The sequence below is a fragment of the Delphinapterus leucas genome, chromosome 20 (assembly GCF_059928025.1).
Source record: "Delphinapterus leucas isolate spDelLeu-1000000601 "Yukka" chromosome 20, BTC_Dleu_Yukka2, whole genome shotgun sequence".
Taxonomy (NCBI): Eukaryota; Metazoa; Chordata; class Mammalia; order Artiodactyla; family Monodontidae; genus Delphinapterus; species Delphinapterus leucas.
Window position 1 is genome coordinate 11,712,535 of NC_143148.1, and position 27,540 is coordinate 11,740,074.

The following is a 27,540-nucleotide window of genomic DNA, read 5'->3' on the forward strand; positions in this document are numbered from 1 at the left end:
TAGAAACTGATGTTAAAAAAGAAAAAAAAAAAAGAAACTGATGTAGTCTTTCTGGAAAGCAGTTCAACAGTATACAACAAAAGCCATACGAAGGGCTTTCCTCTTTCACCTGGTGATTCTATTGAGATTCAATCCTAACCAGCTACAATGCAAGCCAAGCTTTCGTGCGTAGAGACGTTTGCTTATGGTTGTTTTTAACAGCACAGACAGACATCTAAAACTACCTGGAAACAACCAAATATAAAAAATGCTTCAATAAGTTACAGTACATCCACATGGGAGTTAATACGCAGCCATGTGACATTCTGTTTAGGTTAAAACAATGAGATATTTTTAGCCTCTCAGATTGGCAAAGGTTTTTCTAAAAGATTGATAATACCCATTGTTGGCAAGAGTGTGGAAAATTTGACATTCTCGTGAACTTTTGGTGGGAATATAAATTGGTGGAACCTTTTTGAAGGACCATTTGGCAGTATATACTTAAAAAACGTTCATACCCTTTGAACCAGTGCCTCCACCACTTGGAACTTATCCCTCAGGAATACCCCCACCAATCCAATTGATGGTAGCATTGTCTACGCCTGCAAAAACTGGAGACCACCCAAATATCCATCAATAGTGGACAAGTTAAATAATTCATGCTCAGTCACACAAGGAAATTCTTTTGTCTCCCCCTTGAATTTCAAATAGGCATCTCAAACAACCCACGCCCAGAGATAATTCTTATCCCCCCGACCCCCGACCCCACCAAGTTTCTCCTCCTATGTCCTCCCCATGGTGGAAACTGGCCTTGCCATTGGCCCAGCTGCTTAGCCAAACCCTGACTCACTCTTGATTCCTCTCACCCTCTGGCACACATCCCACCTGGTGGTACACCTGACACAGCTACCACTCGAGCACAAGCCAGCATCTTCTCTCTTCCACACCTTCCAATGGCCTCTGAAATGGACCCCCTTGTCTCTACTCTTGGTCCACTACGGTTATTTCTCAGCAGCCAGAGTAATCATTTTTAAATGATTTTGAAATTAAATCAAGGTCCTATATCCATACAATGGAATATTAGTCAGCCCTAAAAGGCAGTACTCATCATTTTACAGCGTGGACGAACCTCAAGCACATCATGCTGTGTGAGAAGCCAGACACAAAAGGCCACATATTGGCTGATTCCATTTATATGAAATGTCTAGAATAAGTAAATCCATGGAGACAGAGAGCAGAGTGGTGGTTGCCGGGAGCTGGGGAAGGGGGGAATTGGGAGTGACTGCTTAATGGGTTCGGGTTTTCTTTGGGGGTCATGAAAATGTCTTGGAACTAGATAGAGGTGATGGTTGCACAACACTGTGAATATACTAAATGCCACTGAATTTGGTTAATTTTATGTTATATGAATTTCACCTCAATAAAAAAAAAAAAAGAATAGGGCTTCCCTGGTGGCGCAGTGGTTGAGAGTCCGCCTGCCGATGCAGGAGACATGGGTTCGTGCCCCGGTCCGGGAAGATCCCACATGCCGCGGAGCGGCTGGGCCCGTGAGCCATGGCCGCTGAGCCTGCGCGTCCGGAGCCTGTGCTCCACAATGGCAGAGGCCACAACAGTGAGAGGCCCGCGTACCGCCAAAAAAAAAAGAATAAATAAATTAGATCATGGCACTTTCCCTGCTTAAAACCTTCCAGTGACTTCATAACACAATAAAAACAACATCCAAAAAGGAGAAAAGGGACTTCCCTGGTGGCACAGTGGTTAAGAATCTGCCTGTCCATGCAGGGGACACAGGTTCAAGCCCTGGTCCGGGAAGATCCCACATGCTGCGGAGCAACTAAGCCCGTGTGCCACAACTACTGAGCCTGCGCTCTAGAGCCCATGAGCCACAACTACTGAAGCACGCGTGCCTAGAACCCGTGCTCCGCAACAAGAGAAGCCATCACAGTAAGAAGCCCAGGCACCGCAGCGAAGAGTAGCCCCCGCTCTCTGCAACTAGAGAAAGCCTGCGCGCAACAATGAAGACCCAACGCAGCCAAAAATAAATAAATTAATTAATTTAAAAAGGAGGAAAAAAAGGGGGGGTTGGTTCCCTGGCCATCCAGTGGTTGGGACGCGGTGCTTTCAATTCTGGGGCCCGGCTTCAATTCCAGGTCGGGGAACTAGGATCCTGCAAGCCACCTGGCTCGGCCAAAAAGAAAACAACAAGAACATGCAAACTCCTTACCTGCAAGGCCCCAGTAACTCAGGCTCTGTTCTGGGACCTCCAGCTTCCCCCTCACCCACTCCCCACAAAACTCTGTGAGGAAGGGAACATCATTCCCACTTCAAGAGGGGGAAGCTAGGGGCTTCCCTGGTGGCGCAGTGGTTGAGAGTCCGCCTGCCGATGCAGGGGACACGGGTTCGTGCCCCGATCCGGGAGGATCCCACGTGCCGTGGAGCAGCGCTGGGCCCGTGAGCCATGGCCGCTGAGCCTGCGCGTCCGGAGCCTGTGCTCTGCAACGGGAGAGGCCGCAACAGTGAGAGGCCCGCGTACCGCAAAAAAAAAAAAAAAAAAAAAGAGGGGAAGCTAGTTCAGAGAGATGAAGTGGCTCACCAGGGACCACATGGGAAAGCGGGCAACCTGAAGCTGGCTCTGTCTGGCATCTAACCAGCCCACAGCTGTAGTGGACACCGTGGTGGCCGCCCAGACCCTCCTTCCGGATCAGGCACTCATGGTACCAGGTGTTGGTGGCTGATTGCTCTGTAGGTGGAAGAACCCCTTTGCCCCAGGTCCTGACCCTCCCCGAGGACAGCCCTCATCCAATGACGTGTCGGTGGGGGGCATAAAAGCCTTCCCCCTTACCTCAGGGGGATGTCTTTTTTTTTTTTGCGGTACGCGGGCCTCTCACTGCTGTGGCCTCTCCCGTTGCGGAGCACAGGCTCCGGACGCGCAGGCTCAGCGGCCATGGCTCACGGGCCCAGCCGCTCCGCGGCATGTGGGATCTTCCCGGACCGGGGCACGAACCCGCGTCCCCTGCATCGGCAGGCAGACTCTCAACCACTGCGCCACCAGGGAAGCCCAGGGGGATGTCTTTGATGGCCATCCCAGCTCCAGAGCTGCCCGTGGGACGGCTGAGGTCCAGTCATGACTGCAACACAGCTCAACTCCTCCCTCTGCCCAAGCCTCCTCCTCCACTCGCTGCTTTCCAAGGTCACCGCACACACCTGCCTGCTAACCTGCACCTCGGAATCTGGTCCCTGTAAACCCGACGTAAGATATCTGCCTAGTCCTTAAGGGCCAGACCGGAGGGCCCCGGGGGGTGACAGCTAAAGCCTGTGAGTGATAGGTCAGACTTGCCTCGTACAGAGATCCTACTGGAGGACAAACTGGAGTGGAGAGAGACGGGAGGCCAGGAGGCCCAGGAGGAGGCTGGTGAGAGGGGCGGGGCCTGAATTCACAGCGCAGCGGTGATGGCAGGGAGAAAGGTAATTCCTGCAGTGGCCACTGGGTGGAATAAATGGACCATAATTCGAGACTGGCCTACAAGCCCTGAGTCTGGCCGGGGGTGGGGGGCGGGTGGGGGGGGGTGGCTGGGGGGATGCTGGTGCCCTGGGCTGTCTTCCATCTGGAAGTCACTTGTCAGCTCTGGGCCATCCTGCTGGGGTGCCAGCCCTGGCTCTGCCTGTCACTAGCCGTGTGGCCTGGACAGTATCTTGGTGCCTTACTCTGTCCATTAGAGAAAACTGGGCAAACACCAGGTCTTCCTCAGGGGGTGCCTGTGAGGAGTCAAGGAGTTCACACAAGCTCATACAGTTCGGACAAGAGCCTGGCACGGTGTGATCACCACCTCGGCCACTCTAGGGTTCCCAAGTACCTGCTGGGTGTCTGGAAAGGACACAGGCCTTGGGTCAGTCACACCTGGCTGCAGCCCTGCGTGTTGGGGGCAAGTCCGTTCACTACTGAGCCCCTGATCTCACATCGGTAGGAGGGCAGTGATCCTCTGGGCCCGGAAGGATTATTAGAAGAATTAAGTAACACTTGCAAAGTCCCTGGCACGTGGCGGGAAGCCCATCAACATCAGCTGCGGCTGCGAGGACGGTGCTAAGTATCTGTGCAGGGCTCAGTGTGCTCGGCGCCCCCCGCAGGCAGCTGAGCCTAGTGCTGAGTATCTGTGCGGGGCTCAGTGTGCTCGGCGCCCCCCGCAGGCAGCTGAGCCTAGTGCTGAGTATCTGTGCGGGGCTCAGTGTGCTTGGCCCCCCCCCCCGCAGGCAGCTGAGTCTAGTGCTGAGTATCTGTGCGGGGCTCAGTGTGCTTGGCCACCCCCAGCAGGCAGCTGAGCCTTGGAGAGGCCAAACTCCGCCCATCCTTTGCACTCTCAGCCTGCTCCTCCTCCAGTGTTCTCTCCCTAAATGTCATCGCCATCGCCATCGCCCAGCTGCCCAAGCCAGAAACAGAAGGGACGCTCACGTCCTCTCTCCTCCGCCCCCACCACAGGCGGCCACCAAGTCCTGGTCCTCTCCAGCCTCCCCTGACCTCCCCGCAGGCCATCGAGCAGCCCCGATGATTCTGTTTCCTCATTTGAGCCAGCTCAGCCCTTTGTGTGCAGGGGGTGCATCCCATGGACCTCTGGCTGCGGGCCAAAGTCTTGAACCGTAAGAGCAAGGCCAGGCCAGGCCACTGAATCCCCAGGGTGTATCACAGGGCCTGGTATACAGTAGGCATTCAATAAATACTAGCTGGCTGGAGGACGGACGAACGCATGAATGTATGTATGTGCTGGCAGGAATAACACTAATGATAGCACAGGCACACAGCACCCACTACCTGCCCGGCCTTGTTCCAAGCCCGTACATGGATTAACTCATTTCATGCTCACAACAGCCCTATGTGCTAGCATTTGTTATTTCCGCAGTTTTACAGGGAGGTTATGTAACTCACCCAAGGTCACACAACAAATGCTCAGCAGAGACTCAAACAGGACGCAGGACCACAAGAGCAGTAACCAATGAGAAAAGCTCCCAGCCCTGCTATGCTTACCCCAGGCACCTTCACACCAAGTCCTAAGGGAAGGCTCGAGGCACAGGGAGTTAAGACTCTTGCCCAAGGTCATACAGCTGTAAATAGGACTTCTTTGTTGATGAATAAACAGATGTCCAGTTGACGGTGACTTTGGTTGGGGAGGGCTGCTCTCCTGGAGTCTTATTTCTGGGGGCCCTGATGAACAAAAGTTCTGAGCTTACGAGACTGGGGACCAGGCTATGGCAATGAGGTCACAGGGAAGCCTGCCAGTGAGGTGGGCGTCCGGCCACCAGCTCCTGCCTCCTGTCTCCTCAGGCCCTGGCTTCAGACTCTTGAACCCACCCAGGGCAGAAGCTTTCAACCAGCTGGCTGACTGTAGGGCAGTGCCTCGGGCCTGCCAGCTGGGTGGGGTGAGAGAGACCGAGCCACCAGAACCCGGGGGACGACCCCGACCTCTGTCGCCCCCAGAGCAGCTCTGCTTTGTCCAGGGCCCTGAGGGCGCTTTCAAACGGAAAAAAGGCTCTGCAGTCAAAACAACTTTCGAAAATCAGTGCCTTATGGGGATAAACATCCTTGTCAAGCAAAGTAGCCTTTTTGAGTCTCCCCTGGTGACATTCAGGGGCTCAGGAGGGTGAGAGTCTCTGACGCTGTCAGCCAAGTCCAATGTCAAGGCCACCCTGACCGTTTGTGGCCACAGGTCCCGGCTCCACACACCTGCCCTGGACGTGCCCCTAAGCTGGGGGCCTGTTTGTCTTTTTTGGGCATTCGCCCACATGGCTTCTCATGAGTGGAATAAAAAGAACCACCTATGACAAGCAACGTGTGCAGCGTGTCTGTAACCTTACTACAGACCTGTCAGGTATCATTATCCCCATCCTAGGGAGAGGAAACTGAGGTTCCGAGGAAAGAAATGACTCACCCCAGCACTCAAAGCCAGGTTGGTCTGACTCCAAAATATTTTTTCCGCTGCACCCCTGCCTACCACCCCCCACCCCACTGCCTCTTGCCCTCCTCACCTACATTCAAATCCTGCCCACATTCAGGGCCCGGCTGCTCTTCTAATACGCCCCATACCCAACTCGTTCTTACTCATGTTCCCAACCCACCCCCCGCTGTTTGTAAATGCCATCAAACACATTGCCCTTCTCCCATAACCCCCCTTCACCCTGCTGACTCCTTCACACTCTTTGGGAATCTGCTTGGGCGTCACCTCTTCCGGGAAGCCCTCCCTGGATGCCTGGCTGGGTCAGGAGCCTCTGGGTCCCTCCTCTGAGTTTTCCCCATCAGCCAATGGCTCTGTCTTGCGGTCATTTGCTTTTCTGCATCTCAATGGGGCCCCAAGTTGCTGGGAGCAGGGTCCAGGTCCCCTGTGCTCACCACTATATCCCGCACCAGCGTGGTGCAAGGCACACACTAGGTGCTCAATAAACACCTACTGAATGCGTGGCCTTGTGAGCGCAACAGGCAGCCTCCACGTCCACCTCCTGGCAGGTGCTGGGCACAGCGCACATCCCGGCCGCCTAGCCCTCTCCCTGCCTCTCACAGGAAGCCTTCTCCATCTCCTCCACGCCTGTCCAATTCCCACCCCACATCTCTTTCATTCACTCAACACATCTTTGAGCACCGACTAAGCCAAGGTGGCGTGAGGGAAGCATTTGAAAGCGGAACACGGGAAGGGATGCATCGCCCTTCTTCCCCACTGTGCCCACCCCGTGGTGCTCACCAGCCACAGGGACACAGCGCACCATCGGCTCCCGCCCCTTGTATGCACCAGGCTGATTCTGAGGCACCGTTGGCTGCCCGCCTGCCCACCTGCCCACCCTTGCTCGCCCGACCCACGGCCCCTTCCTCAGCCCCGGCCCCGCCATACCCGGTTGATGAGCTCGCCGACCATGCCCGTCCAGGAGCCGTTGGGCTCGGGCGCCCCGTATAGCCCGTCCTCCACCAACCGCAGGCGGTAGCGGAAGCGCAGCAGCTCGGCCAGCTCCCGCAGCATGTCCACACAGAAGCCCTCAAAGCGTTCGTTCCCCGACAGGGCCTGGAAGTTGGGCCGGCGCATGACGTACGGGTTCTCCTGGGGAAGCAGGAGAGAAGGGGTGGAGGGGTCAGAGACTGGGGCATCTGGGGGCTGGGTCGTGGGTCCCAGGGCCCAGGCTGCAGCCAGATCAGGAACCTGCCCGCAGAGTGGAGATGACGGAGTCCTTGCCCTCATCCCCTGCTTACAAATGCTCAGAGCCGGTGGCGGGGGCATGTAAATTAGGAGGCTGGGATTAACATATACACACTGCTGTATATAAAATAGATAACCAACAAGGGCCTACTCTATGGCGCAGGGAACTCTACTCACATTTTGTAATAAGCTATAAGGGAAAAGAATCTGAAAAAGAATATATGTATATGTACATACATATATATGTATAACCTGAAACTAACAACACTGTAAATCAACTATACTTCAATTTAAAAACTGAAACTAAAAATAACTATCAAAACAAAAACAAATACTCAGAACCAGGGAAAAAGCACAGGGACCCTGCCAGGCCCTAGCAGACCGCAGGAAACTGGTTTGATCTCCACCAGACAACCTCATCTCAAGCTCAAATGGCTACAAGGGAGGCAGGTAACTTGAATGAATCAGACTGGATGGAGATCTTGCCAAACTTTCAAACTTTTGGCTAAAACCCGCAGTAAGATATATATATTTTACTTGTAATCCAAGTCATACACATATGTCTGTGTGCTCACAGTTGCACACATGCAACTAGACTTAGTTCCACAAAGCAGTCCTTTCCCTTAAGACTATGGCAGAATACCCTGCTATCTTCCATCCTGCTCTACTTCATTTTTCTACACAACCAACAACAACCCATTAAACTGACTTCATGAGCCACCAAGGGATCAAAGAGGATTTAGCTCCAGCCCAATGCTGCCACAAGGGAAGCAGGCCTGAGATGCCAGATGGTCCAATGTCAAGAGAATTTGGAAACCCAGGATGTTTTGTAAAATCTCCTGATTTTAAAGGTTAGCAACAGTTCAAATTCTAATACCAATTTTTTTTTTTTAATGCTTTGCAGGCTAAACAAACACCTGACAGTTTGCAATCTCTGGCCTACAGCTGTTTTGCTATGTTGATGCTTATTTCTGAGGGGTTTGAGCACACTTTACCGACCCTTTTTGTGCCAAATAAGGACAAAAGCAGAGAGAGCATATTCCAAGTGCTAGTAAGACGAGGTATATGAGGATGATGGTAACAAAAGGGGTCCTTATCTTACATAGCTATTGTCTAAATGGTTGTTTGTACAGTGTCACTTTGGACTTAGGAATAAAACGAGTTAGGACTTAGGAATCAGCAAGAAGACCTTTGGCAATAATACCCATATGGTTACCATGTGGACTGAACACCTGCGAAGTACCAGCCCCTGGGCTGTGTGCGTTCTCTGGATTTTATCAATTTAATTCCTCACAGTGGGAATTCCCTGGCCGTCCAGGGGTTAGGACTCCACGCTTTCACTGCCGAGAGCGCAGGTTCAATCCCTGGTGGGGGAACTAAGATCCTGCAAGCTGTGTGGCGTGGCCATTAAAAAAAAAAAAAAGGGGCTTCCCTGGTGGCGCAGCGGTTGACAGTCCGCCTGCTGATGCAGGGGACACGGGTTCGTGCCCCGGTCTGGGAAGATCCCACATGCCGCGGAGCGGCTGGGCCCAAGAGCCACGGCCGCTGAGCCTGCGCGTCCGGAGACTGTGCTCCGCAACGGGAGAGGCTACAACAGTGAGAGGCTCGTGTACCGCAATAAAAAAAAGAAAAAAAATTCCTCACAGTGACCTTCCACGGGAGGTATCCTTAGGCTCACTTTACACATGTGGAAGCTGAGGCTCACAGAGGTCAAGTGACCTCTGCCACCTCTCATTCATTCAGCACAAAATTACTGAGCTCCAAGGTAGATGCCCAGTATTTTGCAGCTCCTCCCGTCAAGAGATAGAGCGGGGCTTCCCTGGTGGTGCAGTGGTTGAGGGTCCGCCTGCCGATGCAGGGGACACGGGTTTGTGCCCCGGTCCGGGAGGATCCCACGTGCCACGGAGCGGCTGGGCCCGTGAGCCATGGCCGCTGAGCCTGTGCATCCGGAGCCTGTGCTCCGCAACAGGAGAGGACACAACAGTGAGAGGCCCGCTTACCACAAAAAAAAAAAAAAAAAAAAGAGAGAGCGGATTTCTCCACTCCTTGGGTCTGAGCGGCCCTCGAGACTTGCTTTGGACAACAGAATGCGTTGGAAGTAGTGCTGTCTGACTTTCAGAGCCTGGGCCCTCAGAGAGATCTCTTGGGACCCCAGTGTAAGGAAGCCCGGGCCAAGGACTTCCCCGGTAGTCCAGTGGTTAAGAATCCACCGTCCAATGCAGGGGATGTGGGTTTGATCCCTGGTCAGGGTACTAAGATCCCACATGCCGCAGGGCAACTAAGCCCACGCACTGCAACTACTGAGCCTGCGCACTCTGGAGCCCATGCGCCACAACAAAAGATCCCGCGTGCTGCAACTAAGACCCGACGCAGCCAAATAAATAAATATTTTTTTAAAAAAAAAGGAAGCCCAGGCCAGCCTGCTGAAGGATGAGGGAGAATGGGTGAACCGAGATGTGCCGGCCAACAGCCCAGCCTAGACACCAGCTGAATGCAACCACGGTGAGCTCAGCAGAACTGCTTAGTTGGCCCACAGAACTGTGGGAAATAATAATCGTTATTGTTGGAAGCCTCCAGGTTTTGGGGCGGTTTGTTATACAGTGATGGGTACTATAAGGTACCTATAGACTAGATTCCAGGACCCCAACAAAGTCTCAGAGCTGAGGGGAGATGGGATGGAGGGAAGTCAGTGCTTTTCTCTCCCTCCCAAACCACATTTTCAAATCCAAAACTGTGGAACCAGGAATAGGAATGAGATAATACTAATAATAGCAGCAGCAGCTAGCATTTCTTGTGGGCTTGCTGTGTGACAGCTATTCTGTCAGCGTAGGAGGTCAGTATTATTACCTCTATTTGAGAGATGAGGACACAGGTCCCGAGAAGTGAAGTAGTGAGTGGCTGAGATGGACAAGTCAGGCTGAGTCCAAAGCTCTGCTCTTAAGCCCTATGCCAGACTAAACAAGAGCGGAGCTGGGAGAAGCTAGACACAGAGACGGGGGGGCCTGGCCGGGTATCAAAGCTAGAGAATCAGAAATCAAGAATTCTCTAGACAAACACCCAGTGTTAGAGCTGGAAGGTGCTCATACAGTCCTCTTGATGTACATAGGAGGAAACCGAAGTTCAGAGAGGTCAGGTGTTTTGCCCAAGGTCACACAGCTGAAGCAGGGCAGTAGGAAGGGGAGATTGGGCAGAGCTGGGATTCAAAACCCAGTTGCTGTGCTCTCCAAAGCCCTTGTTCCTTCCACCAGGCCAAGCTGATCTTCAAACTCAAGACTGAGGCACCTGGGTTCTGGATTTGGGTTTGAGGCCTCAGGATCAGGTGGGAGCTGATAGAGCCAAAAACAGGGACTGAGGCCTGTGAACAGAACGCTAGGTCAGAAAACAATGATCTATCGCTCAACCTGCAGCCCCAGACCATCAGATCCAAGGGTTTTAAGAAGCCTCTAATCCAAGGTTTTCAGATTTCTTCAAAAAGAATCTTCTGCAGAAGCCCAGCATTGCAGATGGACAGTGGGATGTTGCTAAGTCTGATTCTAAGAACTCATCCTACGAATGGCTATGCACCTGTACACAAAAATGTAGGTCCAGGAGAATCATGGCAGCATTTCTTGTATCAGGAACAAAGACTGAAACAGCCTAATTTGGAACAGGTTAAAAAGATTATTGATGTCATCAAAGAATCCCAGGCAACTACTAAAATAAGTTCTATAAGATATATTCAGAGGAAAAAAACAAGCTACAGAACAACGTGTACAATATGCTATCCTTTGTGAAGGAAAAAGTGGGTATGGGCTCGTACATGCTCAGACATATCTGGGAGGATGGGGGAAAAAATGGGGGACTGGAGAGGGAAGGGGACGGATTTTTTCACTCCCCCCCCTCCCCACACGCTTTGAATTCTATTTAGTGTAGAATTAAACTGAGTGCTACTTAATTCTATTTAATTAACTTCTGTCCTGCCCCCAGTTTAAAATATTAATATTAAAATATTTCTAAAATTTTAGAGATGATATTTAAATGCATATGGAAATGTAAAAGATCAAAAGAACCAAAGCAATCCTAAAGAAGAACATGAAAACTGGAGGATTTACCCTACTGGGTATTAAGACAATTTAAAACTGTGGTGTTATGAAAGAATGCTCAACATCATTAATTATTAGAGAAATGCAAATCAAAACTGCAATGAGGTATCATCTCACACCGGTCAGAATGGCCATCATCAAAAAATCTAGAAACAATAAATGCTGGAGAGGGTGTGGAGAAAAGGGAACCCTCTTGCACTGTTGGTGGGAATGCAAATTGATACAGCCACTATGGAGAACAGTATGGAGGTTCCTTAAAAAGCTAAAAATGGAATTACCATATGACCCAGCAATCCCACTACTGGACATATACCCTGAGAAAACCATAATTCAAAAAGAGTCAGGGACCAAAATGTTCATTGCAGCTCTATTTACAATAGCCAGGTCATGGAGGCAACCTAAGTGTCCATCAACAGATGAATGGATAAAGAAGATGTGGCACATATACACAATGGAATATTACTCAGCCATAAAAAGAAACGAAATTGAGTTATTTGTAGTGAGGTGGATGGACCTAGAGTCTGTCATACAGAGTGAAGTTAAGTCAGAAAGAGAAAAATACTGTATGCTAACACATATATATGGAATCTAAGAAAAAAAAAAAAGGTCATGAAGAACCTAGGGGTAAGACGGGAATAAAGACACAGACCTACTAGAGAATGGACTTGAGGATATGGGGAGGGGGAAGGGTAAGCTGTGACAAAGTGAGAGAGCGGCATGGACATATATACACTACCAAACGTAAAATAGCTAGCTAGTGGGAAGCAGCCGCATAGCACAGGGAGATAGCTTGGTGCTTTGTGACCACCTAGAGGGGTGGGATAGGGAGGGTGGGAGGGAGGGAGACACAAGAGGGAAGAGATATGGGAACATATGTATAACTGATTCACTTTGTTATAAAGCAGAAACTAACACACAATTGTAAAGCAATTATACTCCAGTAAAGATGTTAAAAATAAATAAATAAATAAATAAAATAAATAAAATAAAACTATGGTATTTAAGACAATGTGGTATTAGAGCAAAGACAGACAAACAGACAATAGAATGGAGAGTTTGGAAACCCACACATAAATGGATACTTGATTTATGACAAGGGTAAGACTGTGCTGAAGGGGGAAAGAATGAACATTTTAATAAATGGTGCCATTCAATAAAACATCCATATGGAAAAAATGCATTCTGATCCCCCCTACCTCACATAACACATAAAAATCAACTCTAGGTGGATTGTAGATCTAAATGTAAAAGGCAAAATTATTACATTTTCAAGAAACATATAGGAGACTAGCTTTATGAACTTGGGGTAGGCAGAGAACTCTTTTTTTTTTAGCCATGCTGTGTGGCATGTTGGATCTTAGTTTCCCGACCACAGATCGAACCCATGCCCTCTGCCATGGAAACGCGGGGTCTTAACCACAGGACCGCCAGGGAAATCCCAAGAATTCTTAAATTCTAAAAGCATTAACTGGACTTCCCTGGTGGTGCAGTGGTTAAGAATCCGCCTGCCAATGCAGGGGACACGGGTTTCAGCCCTGGTCTGGGAAGATCCCATATGTTGTGGAGCAACTAAGCCCGTGCGCCACAACTACTGAGCCTACTCACCACAACTACTGAAGCCCACACGCTCTAGGGCTCGTGCTCTGCAACAAGAGAAGCCACCACAATGAGATGCCCGCGCACCGCAATGAAGAATAGCCCCCGCTCGCCACAACTAGAGGAAGCCCGCGCGCAGCAACGAAGATCCAACGCAGCCAAAAATAAATAAATAAGTAAGTATGTAAATAAATAAATAAATAAAAGCATTAACCGTAAAGCAGGGAGAAAAGGATAAAATGGACTTTAGGAAAATTAAAAATCTTTTCATCAAAAGATACCACTGGGGGGACTTCCCTGGTGGTCCAGTGACTAAGACTCTGCGCTCCCAGTGCAGGGGGCCCGGATTCAACCCCTGGCCAGGGAACTAAATCCCGCATGCTGCAAACAAGAGTTCATAAGCTGCAGCTAAAGATCCCGCACGCTGCAACAAAGATCCTGCACTCAGCAACGAAGATCCCGCATGCCGCAACTAAGACCTGGCACGGCCAAATAAATAAATAAATATTGAAAAAAAAAAAAAAAAGATACCATTGAGGGGAATTCTCTGGCTGTCCACTGGTTAAGACTCCTCACTTTCACTGCCGAGGGCCCAGGTTCAATCCCTGGTTGGGGAACTAAGATCCCACAAGCTGCACGGCACAGCCAAAAAAAAATACCACCAAGAGTGAAAAGGCAAGCCTCAGAGTGGGAGAAGTTCTCTGCAATGCATATTCCAACAAAGAACTTATATCCAGAACACATAAATAGATTACAAATCAATAAAAAGGTCAGATATTCCAATTTTCTAAAAATAGAGAAAGATCTGAGCAGGGACTTCCCAAAAGAAGGTTCCAAACAGGCAATAAATGAAAAAGTGGTCACCTTCCACGGTCGTTAAGGAAATGTAAGTTAAAACTACAGTAGGGTTGGCACCTTCCTATACTCAGCACCAGCTAAACTGAGGAGCGACTGGAATTCTCCTTCACACACTGCCAGTGGGAATGGGGAATGGTACCGCCACTTTGGAAAATGCTTTGGCAGTATCTACCGAGGCTGGAAAACTCCAGCAATTCCACTCCTGCAAATACACTCGACAGAAATGCCTATACATGTTCACCGAAAGGCGTGTGGTAGAGTGTTCACAGCAGGACTATTCACAATAGCAAAAGAACTAGAAAAAACTTCAATGCGCATCAATTTGGTGGGTAAGTAAATCGCGGTTCGTTCATATAACAGGACATATAACGAGACTAAACTATTTGCAGCAACGTGGGTGAATCTCACAAACACGTGTTGTGCACAAGAAGGCAGACCAGAGAGAGAACATAGAATACGATGCCATTTATGTGAAGTTCAAAGCAGGCAAAGCTAACCTGGGGGGCGGTTAGAGACCAGAAGGGGCATATGGAGAGCTGGGGGTGGGAGAACTGGTCCCACAGGTGTGTTCAGTAATTGCAAATTCAGTGAGTGGTACACTTAACGATTTGTACAAATTTCTGTATGCATGTTACACTTCTATAAAAATCCCTTGAAACTAAGAAATGTTAAAGTAGGGTGGGTTCTAGAACATTCCTCACAAGCTGCTTGCCTGGACCTTTTTTGTGAAGCCAGGACCCAATTCCATAACCAAGACTTCCTGGAGGGCAGTTTAAAGAACCCCGATCTAGTTTACCCCCTTCAGTTTATTATGCATATTTTAGTTCCCTCATTTTATAGGAGGAAGCTGAGGACAGAGAGGAGAGACCCACCCAGGTCACAAAGTGTACAGACGGCAGGGCCAGGCCTAGAACGCAGAAGCGAGGGCTTGGAAAGAAGCAGAAATCGATGTGGTGTGGCACAACGTAGAAGCATGTGGGCTCTGCCATCCTCTAGTTGCGCGATTCACGTCACCTAACCCTCCTGCACCTTAGTTTTGTCTGAAAATCAGAGCTCACAACGGTACCTGCCTCAGGGCTGCCATGAACGCCAAGTAACACCAGCGAAGAGCTCAGCATACGGCTCAAAGACTCTGGCCACGATGATGGCTATTCTTTACTTTTTTTGGCCCAACTACTCGGCTTGTGGGATCCTAGTTCCCCGACCGGGGATTGAACCCCGGCCCTCAGCAGTGAAAGCGCAGAGTCCTAACCACTGGACAGCCAGGGAATTCCCGACTGCTATTCTTACTGATGATGCCAGATGGGGAGAGAAAAGGGATTCACATGTGCTCAGCACATCTTCCCAGCAGGACACTGCCAGGGGGGCCTGCTGATCTCATGCCATCCTCCCACAGCCCTTCAAGGTGGGACTATTAGACCCATTTTAAGGATGAACGTATGGAGCCTAGAGAGTTGGATGACCTGAGGTCCAGGCAAAGCCAGGAATGCAAGTGAGGTCTGTCTGACCCCAGAGGCACCAAAGAGCAGGACGACATGTCCCAGTCTGATGAAGGGAGAACCTCTCTTGGAGGGGGCGGGGCCTGGGGCTTGGGGAAGGGCCCTGCAAAGCCTCATCCCCTGGGGCACCTCTCCTGCACCCCCAGCTTCCCTGAGGGACCTCTCTCGGTCTTGGCACCAGCCCGCCCTCGCTCAACTCCAGATGTGTGGGCACCACCCAGGGACAGCCCCAGCCTCCACCCCACCTGCTCCCTCCCCCAGCCCAGCTCATTAACATCCCACATCAGATCCCCTCCCTCCCCACAGTCCCAGACAGCTCAGGCCTCATCCTCCCCAACCTGGGGTGTCTCTTTCTCCTGCAGCCTCCCTCAGGGCCCCGCCTTTCTGACACCCAGATCTGGCCCTGCCCCTTCCTGCTTAACGGTCTCTAACGACCAGGATAAGCATAACTAAGTTCTCCAGAGACCCTTCCCCACCTCTGTCACAGCACTCACCACCCCTCCATGTTCGTTAGGTGCCAGGCACCACCCCAGGCCCAAGGGACAGAGCAGGCAATAAGACAAGCCCTGAAAGCTTCCTGTCCCCAGCGCCCAGGTTGACTCACGTCTGAATCCCCAAGTGCCTGGAGCAGGCCCAGCCCAGAAACACAAGTCTGAAAATGTTAGTGAACGAATGGGCAGGTCCGGCTGTGCACACTGAGGCCACTGCCTCCGCATCCGATCTGGCAAACACCTCCTGAGGCCCCTGCTCCTGTGGTTCCTGCTGCCTGGAAGGCCAGGTCCCTCCTTCTCTGTGCACCCAACTCCTACACAGCTTCTAAAGCCCTGTGTAACACCACCTCCTCTGTGAAGCCTTCTTCAGGCCTTTGAAGGCTGAGACAGCCCCTCCTTTCTGTGGGGGTCCCTTATTACCCTGTGTGGAAATGATTGTGTCCAGGTCTGTCTCCACCAGACTGGGATCCCCCCTGTAGGGTCACTCAAGGATAGGGAGACCACGGGTCCACCTGGGACTCATTCCTCCGCCTCCAGAATATGTGTGAGGTCTGGTGCAGGGCAGCTTCAGTAAATATTTGTGGAATGAATGAGCAAATGAATGACTCCATCAAGAGAAGAATGAAGGTCAGGAAGAGGGCAACACTGGCTCAGGGGCCCTGGGGAGAACTGGAGACAAGTGTGGGAAAAGACTGGAAGCCCCCCGGGGTCACAGCCCTGCTCTCCTGATACGCCCTCCCTGACCTCCACCCCTGCTCCCCACCGAGAACCCCAGGAAGCCTCTGGGGTTGGCTCCACTCCCACACGTGCAGAGGCGCTCCGTCTCCCAGCCAGCCTGGCCTGGTCCTCAGGGCCCCTGAGTGAGGCTGTTACGAAGCGTTTGGTTTCCCGTCTGTAAGCCATCTGGCCCTCCCCCGGAGGAGGTCCACATTAGGTCAGGAGCTCCCTAGGGACAGAGGAAATAGCTCTGTGACGCGCTGCTTTAGGGGGCCTCCGACGTCCTGTGGAACCTGTGTAATCCTCTCAACCTCAGCATCCACAGCTATCAGCCGGCCCACCTCACGGTGACCGAGGGGCTTCGCCCAGACAACGGATGCCGGCGGGCCAGGGACCCAGCTGCTCGAGGCAGCTTCCTGCTCCCCAGGTCCTGTGCGTCTCCCCTCCATGGCCTCCTGGCAGGAAGCAGCAGGGTGCAGGGGAGAGGGCAGGGGCTCCGAGCATGTCACTCAGCTCCAGCAGGGACTCGCCCTGTGACCTGTTTCCTTACCTTCAGAAGGAGGAAGATAGGACAAACCTCACCGACTAGCTGAGAGGTTTAATGAGTGACACCTGCAAGGGCCTAGCACTGTGCCTGGTGCAGAACAGGTGCTCCATATATCCTCGCTGACCCACAAAGGCACCTCGGTCTCTGGTCTGGTAAAATGCAGGAGTGACACTCCAGGGGCTACAGGACCATCTCCACGGCTGGTGCTCAGGAAGGAGAGGACTGGACATTCAGAGCACAGTGGTTAAGACTCGGGCTCTGGAGACTCAGAGACGCGGCATCCATCCTGGCTATGCCTTATAAGAGACGTGGCATTCGTCCTGGCTATGCCTTATACTTGCTGTGTGACCTGGGCAAGTTGCTTTACCTCTCTGAGCCTCTTCAAGATGGATATTAAATAAGTTGGCATGTGTCAACACACTCGGTGGGCAAATGTGACAAAATGACTGCTCTAGCAATGGTGATTTACAGGGGCCTACCCTGCGCCAGGCGCTGCGAGAGGCGCCCCGCCTATACCGCCTCGTGGAATCCTCATGATGCCAGTCGTTCCCATCTCTGCAGTGCATCGGCAGGCTGGCAGCACCCAGGGCTGGACCTGGCTCTGATGGCAGAGTCTGTGCCCACAGCTGCTCCAGCAGCAATTAGGCTGGTGATGTCGCGGCCACAGTCAGGAGTTGTTGGGTGCCTGGGTCACGTCCCCACTGGTCCGTGTGCCGTGCCAGCCCAGGCATCCCTCCTCCTCACTAGGCACCGCTCAGGAAAGGCACCTTCATCTACCGCCTGTCCCCACAAGGGCCACTCACCAGGATGGTCGTAACCACCAGCGTCTTATTGGCCAGTGTCTGCGACAGGTTGATGTCCAGGGTGGTGGCGTTCATCGCCAGGGTCCGGTTGGAGTACCACACCCCGATCTGAGGCAGAGAGGGCACTGTCAGCACAGGCCCTGCCTGAGGATGCCTCAGCCCTCTGGGCCCCGCCCCGCCCTGCCCCGGCCCCCAGCTCCATCCAGGCTCTGGCATCGTCCTGGGGATGCTCACCTCACGGTGGCCCTGCCGAGACTTCTCCAGGATGCGCAGGGTGTAGTTGGTCCTCTGCCCTTTGCTGTTGAACTCGACCCGCCCCGTCAGCCCGTCATACTCTACCTAGCAGGGCGGGAGGAGGGCAGAGGGAAGGGTGGCAGGGGCCCAGAGGGGAAGAGACAGAGATGGAGGAGACGAGAGAGAGGGAGAGGGACCAGGAAGGACCACAGTTAAACGAGTAAGACAACATGCCAGCAAACGAGAGGAGATGGAACAAAGAAGCAGGGCAAGGGCAGCGCAGACAGGCAGAGGAAGGCCGGGAGAGGAGAGACAGACGGGAGAGTGAGGCCCAGGGAGAGCAGGAGATGGGGCCGGGGTCGGAGGTGGGGGGACAGGGCAGGGGGGATGGACACAGTGAGCACCCCCCCGGGAGGCAGGCTGCCACGCCACCTCGGCCCTCCCCGCTCCCGGCTCACCATGCGCAGGTAGTTCATGAGGCTGGTCCCATGGGGCCAAATGTTGGCTGACGTACAGGCCAGCGGCTTCACACCGATCTCCTGGCTGCGGTTCAGCTCCCGGACGGCGCTCACCACCACGTGCACGGCGTCGAACATCAGGGCAGCTGACAGCTGGGGTGTGGGGTGTGGGGGCGGGGCAGAGATGGGGAGGGATGGGAAAGATGCAGTTCAGCCAGGGGAGCCCCAAAGCCCCATGGTGCCACCCCCAAGCCCTGAGACAACTCTCCTCTCTCCAGGAACATAAAACCACGCAGGTCAGGAGCGAGGAGGGTCTTCTAGGGGATCGGAGATGACAGTGGGAAAGACGTGCATGCTGCCCACGCCGCCATGGAGGCAGCTCTTCCTGACTGCGTGCGGCCTGTGTCTGTTTGGGGAAGGGCATGTCTGACAGGGTTTGCCTAGACGGCCAGCTGTCACCCTCAAGGGGGATGTTGGTGGGCGCAGGAATCTGTGTGTCTTTGTGGCTGATGTAGGGTCATGGAGGGTGGGGGGAGACAGCCACAGCCCCTGTCTGAGTGTGTCTGGGGACACATTTATGTGGGTGGGGCTGGAAAAACATGCTTATTTGTCTATATACAGGGTGGGCCTGATGTGTAGGAAGCAGGAGAACGTAATGGTTATGAGTCCAGGGCTTGGGAGGCTCTGAACTGGAGGCCCGGCCCTACTACTTCCTGTAGAGAACCAAGTCCACACCTCTCTCAGAATCTCAGTTTCCTCCCTTGTAAAGGAAGGGTGATAGTTATCTCTGCCTCCGTGTGCTTATGTGGGGCTCAAGCGAGACAATGCATGCAAAGTGCTCAAAATAGCGCCTGGCACACAGTGAGGGCTCGACACAAACTGGCCACTGAGCGGTGACGGCCAACATGGGACGTGTGTCTGGGAGAGCGTGTCTTGGCTGGGTGGGGTAAAGGTCTGAATATCCGTGTTGGGTAGGTAGGTGTGGGGTGCGGATGGACGCTCCCCTGTCCGTGTATGTGTGCGATGGCCCTGCACGCACATGTCTGACTGCAAGGCTCAGTGTCTGTGTGAGTTTTTCTGCACGTAGGAGTGTCTTGGTACCTTGGTGTATGGCTAGATGTTTGTGAACAAATACACATAAATATGCATCTTTTGTATGTCTGCATTTATTCAACATATATTATCGGATACCTACTCTGAGCAGGTGGTTTTAGATGCTGGGGATACCATGGTGAACAAAACAGAAACGCCCGCCCTCATGGAACTTACAAGCTAAATATGTGTACATACCTCTAAGCAAAACGTAGAGCAAGCCACATGGTGACTAGATAAGCAAAGATAGATGCTATGGAGAAAAATCTGGCAGGGAAGGTGGCTAAATAGTGGGTAGTTTGCCATTTTGTAAACAGGGGGACATTTGAGCAGTAACCTGGAGAGGAGGGAGCAAATTGCTAGCTCCCTGGGGAAGTGCACGCAAAGCAGCAGGAAGAGCAAGTGCAAAGGCCCTGAGTTGCGCATGTGCTGGGGCAGCAGAGGCACCTGGAGGAGACCCATGTGGCTGGAGCGGCTTGGGAGGTGGAAAGGAAGAAAGGGGTCAGACTTAGCTCAGGGCCACGCTGTGAGGCCTCGTGGATGTTCTCAGAAAGCGAGTGGGGCACCGGAGGGTTCTGAGCACAACCGGCCAAGGCCTGAAGGGGCCCTGGAAGTGTCTGTGTGCAGGATGCCCATGTGCCGGGGGCAAGGGTGTGAGCTCACCGCGGGGCCGGGGTAGGTGCTGGCTTCACAGTTCTCCCTCCAGGACATGTTGAGGCTGCGCACAAACTCAGGATAGAAGGGGTGAGAGGTGTTGAACATGGAGAAGCCCAGGATGTTGGAGGAGTCCTCCACGATCCCGTCCAGGTGCAGGATGGGGAAGTCCTGGGACCGAGAAGAGGGGGTGAGGGAGGGGCTGGGCCCACGTCAGGGCAGATGCTGCACACGGAGATGGGGGCTTCGGGGACTGCAGAGGGTACGCACCATGGTGGTGAGGATGTACTTGTAAAACGCTGAGGTCATTCCCAGCTCCGAGGCCTGGAGAACACAGGAGGCAGGCATGGGGAGAAGTCGAGAGAGCAAGAGAGATTTAGAGACAGGCCTTGCAAGGAGACACCCCATGAGGAACAGTAAGAGACACCCAGAGACAGAGAGAGACAGGGGAAAGGAGACAAGTGGGGGCAGAGGGAGACCTTGGTTGCTCATGTCCCGCAGGGTCACTAGGGCCCCAGGTGGGAAGAAGATTTTGTTGGAGGAGAGAATGACACCCTCAAGTGCCCGCCTCCCTCTTTAGGTCACTTAGAAGACTGCCTTCTGGAGACAGGCAAAGGGACACCTCAGAAACAGGGTGGGGGAGGGCAACCTTAACCTTAACCTTAACCCCCCGGTTGCCCCAAAGCCAAATTTGGGCTGCTAATGTGTAAGGCTCAGCCTGGTCACAGGTCAGAAAAACTACCCCCTGCAATCTTTAAAAGCACTTTGCAGGGCTTCCCTGGTGGCGCAGTGGTTGAGAGTCCGCCTGCCGATGCAGGGGACGCGGGTTCGTGCCCCAGTCTGGGAAGATCCCACATGCCGCGGAGCGGCTGGGCCCGTGAGCCATGGCCGCTGAGCCTGCGCATCCGGAGCCTGTGCTCCGCAGCGGGAGAGGCCACAACAGTGAAAGGCCCACATGCCGCAAAAAAAAAAAAGCACTTTGCAATGAAAGGCAGCCAATTTAAATCTCAAGATTCGGGAATTCCCTGGTGGTCCAGTGGTTGGGACTCCGCACTTCCACTGCAGGGGGCACAGGTTCGATCCCTGGTCAGGGAACTAAGATCCCGCAAGCCGTGCAGCGCAGCCAAAAAAATAAAAAATAAATAAAAATAAATAAATCTCAAGATTCATGTTGTGAGCCCCCTTTCTCACAGTCCTCAAGGAAAACAAAGCTAGAAGACGTCTCCATGCTAGGAGTGCCCAGTTCTGTCCTGCTACCATCATTAGAACATGAAATGGCACCAGACTGCATTGCCTGTGTGGCAGGAGCTGTTATCACATGGGTTACAGCCCATTCCAGGACAGAAAAATGCAGGCTCAAGAGGAAAGTGACCACCGGTCACTTGGCTCGCAGAGGAGGGGCTGGGACCCCGGCCCAGGCCTGCATGGTCTGCCTCCAGAACCCGAAATCTTTTCTCTAAGCCTCAAGAGCCCTGTGGATTCTGTCCACACTTCTTCCTGTTAGCTACGATCGGCAATGATATATGGTTTTAATTTTTTAAAAACTGGAGAAAAATAAATAATACACATTCGATTATGAGGAAAAATTAAGAGCAGGGAACAATGAATGATTAATGAATGTGGGTCACCATTAGATGGCATGCGGAGGGCCCATGGGGAAATGTCCTGTGCTGGCCCTTCCTGGGTGGTGCCCTTGAGACAGTCCGTTCCCCGCCCCCCCCCAGAACCCCTGCTTCTTCATCCAAAAAATGGTGTCATACCTGCCCTGCCCTGCAGGTTGGGGTGAGAGCCAAATTACCTTGTTTTTTTTTGTTTTTTGGGGGCCACACTGAACGAATTGTGGGCTCCTAGTTCTCTGACCAGGGAGAGAACCAGGGCCCCCTGCAGTGGAAGCGCAGAGCCCTAACCACTGGATCACCAGGGAAGTCCTGAGAGCCAAATTAAAGAAGGCGCGCAAACACCTCGACACAGAGTAGGAGAGGCACTCAGTAAAGATGACAGGGCGCTCCCACTACGCCCGTGTTTATTCTGGGCCAGGGCCTGTCCCAGTGCTTCCCCACCTTTCACTCATTAACCCTCACGGCACCCCACTGAGGTAGCAGGTATGCACAGAGAGGGAAGGCGACTGTCCAGGGTCCAACCAAGGGTGCAGCTGGCAAGCAGCTGAGCTGAGAGACAAAACTTCCTATTTAGCGTTTGCACGTAGGAAGCGGGGCTCCGGACCACCACGTGATAACTGAGGCCCATGGGCCTTGGTTGACTTGTTCTGTCACCCCATGTTTCTGCTCCTGACCCTGTCGGGAAATCAGGTGGGGACCCACCAGAGAGGGGAAATCAGGTGGGGACCCACCTTACGGAGAATGAGGTGGGAAATGGATGCGTTGGCGTCGATGATGATGGTGGACACTTTGTCATCTCGGATCTCCTTGAGCAGCGGCGTGGGGTCCCGGCTGTCATCCAGCATCCTCACTGACAGCGTCTCCTTGGAGATGAGGAAGCCGCGCACCAGTTCCTCCAATCGCAGCAGGCCTGAGGGAGGGGTGGGGCCCTGGGTTAGAGCCCCTCCGTGTGCCTGGAGATGGGGCGGCCGCCCCCTCCTCTCTGGCACGGGGTAGCTGGGGAGAGGACCAGGGCTCGCCCAGGATGTGGGGTTCCTGTTTGGAGTGCAGCTGGCTCTCTTGGGGTGCTGGGCCCAGGCGCCTGATGCTCGGGTCCTCTCAAATTGAAGTCTCAACCGAGACCTCCCCCGACCTCCAGATCGCTGTCTCCTGCCACCTTTCTGCCCCCACCGGGCTGCATGACAAACGTCGCACACTTCACGTGTGCATAGCCGCAATCTGCTCTCCTCGCCAAACCACCACAGTGGTGAACAGACTCCAGCCGGCCAGGCGCTCAGGCCAGAACCTTTGATGGCAGCCTGGCCCCTGTCTGTCTCTCGCACCCACGGCCAATCCACCGAGGCTCTACTTTCAAAACACACCCCATGGCACCGCGTCCCCGTCACGGCCCTGGCCCGAGCCACTGCCATCTCCCGCCTGTGACATTGGCCACGCCTGCCCCCGGAGAGTCTGTTCCCTACACAGCAGCCAGAACTGCTGCTGTAACGCAGATGTGTCCTCCTCTGTTCCAAACCCTCCAACGGCTTCTCGCTGGTTCAGAGTGAAGGCCAAAGTCCTCACAGTCTGCAAGGCCCTACTCCATCTGCCGACTCGCTTCATTATGTCCCTGACCTCATCTCCTCCTCTCCCACTCGCTTGGCTCCGGCTACGCCGGCCTCCTTGTTGTCACACACACACACACACACACGTGTCCCATGGCCTCTGCGCTGGCTGTTCCCTCTGCCTGGAACGCTCCTCTCCAGACCCCCACACTCCAGATCTTTACTCAGATATCACCTCCTCAGTGAGGCCCACGCCAACCATTCTATTTCAAATTGCACCCCCTTACTCCAGCTCTCCCAATCCCCGTCATCCTCCTCTATTTGTCCACAGGACTCACTACTCCTGACCAGACCACGTCTTCTCTATGTCCACTGCCTGGCTCTTCTCATTAGGTTTGACAACGGCCTGGCTCATGCACTGCCACATCCCTAATACCAAGAACAATGTCTGGGGACTTCGCTGGTGGATCAGTGGTTAAGAATCCACCTGCCAATGCAGGGGACAGGGGTTCGAGCCCTGGTCCAGGAAGATCTCACATGTCTCAGAGCAACTAAGCCCGTGCGCCACAACTACTGAGCCTGCGCTCTAGAGCCTGCAAGCCACAACTACTAAAGCCCGCGCGCCTAGAGCCCGTGCTCCACAACAAGAGAAGCCACTGCAGTGAGAAGCCTGCACACTGCAACGAGTGACCCCCGTTGGCCGCAACTAGAGAAAGCCTGCGCGCAGCAACGAACACCCAACACAGCCAAAAATAAATAAATTAAATAAATAAGTAAAAAATAAAAATAAATGTCTGGACCACGGCAGGTGTGCAGTGAATACCTTTTGAAAGAGGAATCCCTCCTGGAGGTGACTGAGCACGGTCCTCTCTCTCTCCAGCGGCACCCACAAGCCCGTCAGCCTCCCAGACGTCTCCACTTGAATGTCTCAAAGACACCTCAAACACAGCATGCGCCCCTGAACTGACTGTCCCCTCCTCCTCGGGCAGGACCTGGTCACCGTCCATGACCCCACCCTCTCCCTTCCCTCACAGCTCTCGTCAAATCCATTCTGGCCCCTCCGTCCCCATGCCACCGCCTGAGCCCTAACCAGGACCATCCCTCCCCGCCTCTAGCTGCTCTCCATGCCACATCTCGTGTCATGGAGTCTCCAAGCCTACTCTCTGTGTTGCAGCCAAAGAGCCCAAAGAGCTCTTCCTGCAACACACTCGTCCCTGCCCGGTGTGGGTACTTTCCATGGCCCCCATCGTCTTCGGGAAAAAACAAAAGGCCCTCAGTGATCATGCCCCGTTCCCGGGTCCTACTTCATTGCTCCCATGCTGGGAGCATCTCTAAGCCTCCCAGGGCCTCGCCTCTGCCCTGCCCTGCCCTCTGTTTTGTACATACTCCCTCTCTTCTCTCCCACCTCACCTCCTCCCTACCTTTCAGGTCCATCTTAGAGGTCCCTTTCTCTGGGAGGCAGGCTCTGAACCTCCTAGACTAGGGTTGGATCACCCCCGCTTAACTCCTGAGAGCTCGCAACACTCCGCATCACAACTGCTCGACCACGGCGTCCCCCAGTGGCCCCGGAGCTCCGGGAAGCCGGGGACCACGCCTAGCGCTGTTCACTGCTGAATCACTGGGACCTAGCAGGGGCTCTGCTCCGAGCGCGTGCTCGGTCACTATCTGTGGACTAAAGAGTCTCTTTGGGGTCAGGAGTGGGTGGGGAGGGGGTGGCCTGTGGAACCAGAGGTCTGGGTTCCTAAAGGGGAAGGGATGGTGGAGACTAGGAGAGCCTGTGTCTGGATTCCCCGGGCCTTAAAATCAGGGGGCATTCATGACTGTGGGAGACTAGATGTCTTGGGAAGGGGAGTTTGGGGGAATAGAAAACAAGGCATCCAGTTCTCCTCCCTCGTGGGACTTCCCTGGCAGTCTGGTGGTTAGGACTCTGCACTCTCACTGCCAAGGGCCTGGGTTCAATCCCCGGTCGGGGAACTAAGATCCCACAGGCCGGGCGGCGCGTCCAAAAAAATAAAATAAAATAAAAAACAGTTCTCCTCCCTCACACTCGGCCTTGGCGCAGATGAGGCTGGCCGAGGGGTAGTTGAAGGACTTGAGGATCCGGGAGACCGCCAGGCTGACGTCCTCGTTACTGGGGTACAGGCTGACAGACGCGAAGCGAAGGTACTGAAGGCGGGGCATCTCCTCGGGACCCACCTTGACGTGGGGGATCTGAACAGAGAAGGACCTTTGCTTCCATCCTGCTCCCCCCTCCCCAGCCCTCGCCTCCAGGGACCGTCCCCCCGCCAACCCCGCGTTCCCACCTCACCTCCTTCTCCCCACAGATATGGCTCACGGTGGAGGCCGACGCAGGGCTGGAGGAGGGCCCCAGGACAGACACGACCCCCTTGGGCAGGATCTGACACACTGTGAGGGGTGGGAAGAGACCGCAGATTCAGGGACCCTCTTCCTCCTCTCTGTCCCCGCCCTCAGGGAACTGCCTTGGCCCAGGAGAGAACCCAACACTCCACATGGAGGTGCCTGACCCTCCTCCACCACCTGGGGACCCAGAAGCCCAGTCCCTGACCCAGCCCACCGCAGGAGACAAAAGGAGGGGGCACGAGACAGAGGGAGGCAGGGAGACATGGCAACAGAGGGCCAGCAGACCAAGAGAGAGACAAAGGAAGAAATGAAGAGGATACACCAAGGACCTCCTTCTGGCTGCAAATCCAGTGCCTGGTTTCTCAGCCTTTGTCTCTCTTAAGCTTTTGAACCACGCACAACCTAAGGTGCATCCAACACCCCCTCTACCCTGAACCCACAGCCAAGGTCCCCTCTACACTCTACACCCCAAACACCATTCCTCTGCTGCATTTCCTCGCTCCTCTTTCTTCCATTTTCTTTCTCCTTAAACATGTGTGCATCTCAAGACTGGGAGGTGGACAGAAGCCTTGGTTTTTACCTGTCCAGTGCCCATCCCCATGGCAGAACCCTAACTTTTCCTGAGGGAATCACATGGTTCCCAGAATTGATTGGTACCTGACCCAGGATCAAAGAACCACATTGTGCTGGCCACAGGGATCGGTTCAGAGATGGGGACAGGCTCAAACTAGGCCACTGAGAGCCTTCCCCAGGTCCTCTGCTAAAATTATCACTGGGTTTGCTAAACTGGTGAGATGCAAAGTTTTGAGCAGTTGAGGCCATCTTGCCACCAGCTGGGGAGGACCTTCCTGAAAATGAAGCCAATTTAGAGGAAAGTAGGACCCAGAGATGAAGACACAGACGTTCCTGGAACATCATTTGAGTGCCTGTATTAAGCCTTGCCTGAAACAATCCTGGGATATCATTTGGGTACCTGGATTCAACCAAGCCTGAAATTAATCTTTAGGCCTTTCAGTGACATGAGCTGATAAGTTCTCTTTTTTCCTTAAGGCAGCCTGAGTTGGGTTTCTGCCATCCAACTAAGAGCACCGTAACTAAACGTCTCATCTTCCTCCAAACTTATTTCTTCTGTGTCTTCCATGTTGGTGAGGGTCCCACCATTTACACACACCAAATACCTGGAAATGGTCCTTGCCTTCAATCTTCCTCCTAATGGCCAATTAGTCACCAAATCCCGTCTCTTTTTTGTCCCCAAATTTTCTCATATCTGTCCGCTTCTCTTCGACCCCTCCTCCCCTGTCCTACTTTAGGGCTGTCAACTCAGGCACGTACCAGTCTCCTCGCCAGCTACCCAAATCTAGCTTCCAGACTCCACTTTCACCAGCTCCCTGTTCCAAACCCATCAACGACTCCCCACTGCCTGTAGGTGAAGGTAGCGTCTTTCAACCTGACCTGTAGACCTCCTCGAGCTGGCCTGTCAATCTGCCCAGCCTCACCTCCCACTGCCGAGTCACACTCCAGTCCAGAAGTCTCTCACGATCCCCCCAAACACGTCCTGAGTCCAGGTGTTCAGGATGGGTGCAACCCCACATCGAGTTGCTTGGCTCCAAATACTCAGCCCTCCCCTCTGCCCCAGCTCCAGACTACAGGCACATGCCTGGAATACCATCTCCCACCATACCCTCCAACCCGGTCTCTCATTGTGTTCTGTGTTACACCAGTCAAAAAAGTCCAGGGAACATTGGACCCCATTCCCCCTCTCGGTGATCTGAAACACACATGAACATAACAAAGGCTCTGATAAAGGCCTGCAGGAAAGAAACCTGTCTAAAACACCTTT

At 53.3% G+C, this 27,540-nt stretch overlaps 1 protein-coding gene across 1 annotated transcript in view; it reads right to left on the reverse strand.

Moving 5' to 3' along the window:
* GRIK5 (glutamate ionotropic receptor kainate type subunit 5) overlaps nt 1-27,540 on the reverse strand; it is a 51,580-nt gene that overhangs the window by 19,219 nt on the left and 4,821 nt on the right. Inside the window, exons 4-12 of the mRNA XM_089902783.1 lie at nt 25,648-25,745; nt 25,385-25,550; nt 22,530-22,708; nt 20,450-20,503; nt 20,189-20,350; nt 18,434-18,586; nt 17,976-18,080; nt 17,742-17,849; nt 6,849-7,052 (exon numbers count right to left, since the gene is read on the reverse strand). Of these exons, the coding sequence (XP_089758909.1) occupies nt 6,849-7,052; nt 17,742-17,849; nt 17,976-18,080; nt 18,434-18,586; nt 20,189-20,350; nt 20,450-20,503; nt 22,530-22,708; nt 25,385-25,550; nt 25,648-25,745 (1,229 nt within the window). The remainder of the gene's footprint in view (nt 1-6,848; nt 7,053-17,741; nt 17,850-17,975; nt 18,081-18,433; nt 18,587-20,188; nt 20,351-20,449; nt 20,504-22,529; nt 22,709-25,384; nt 25,551-25,647; nt 25,746-27,540) is intronic.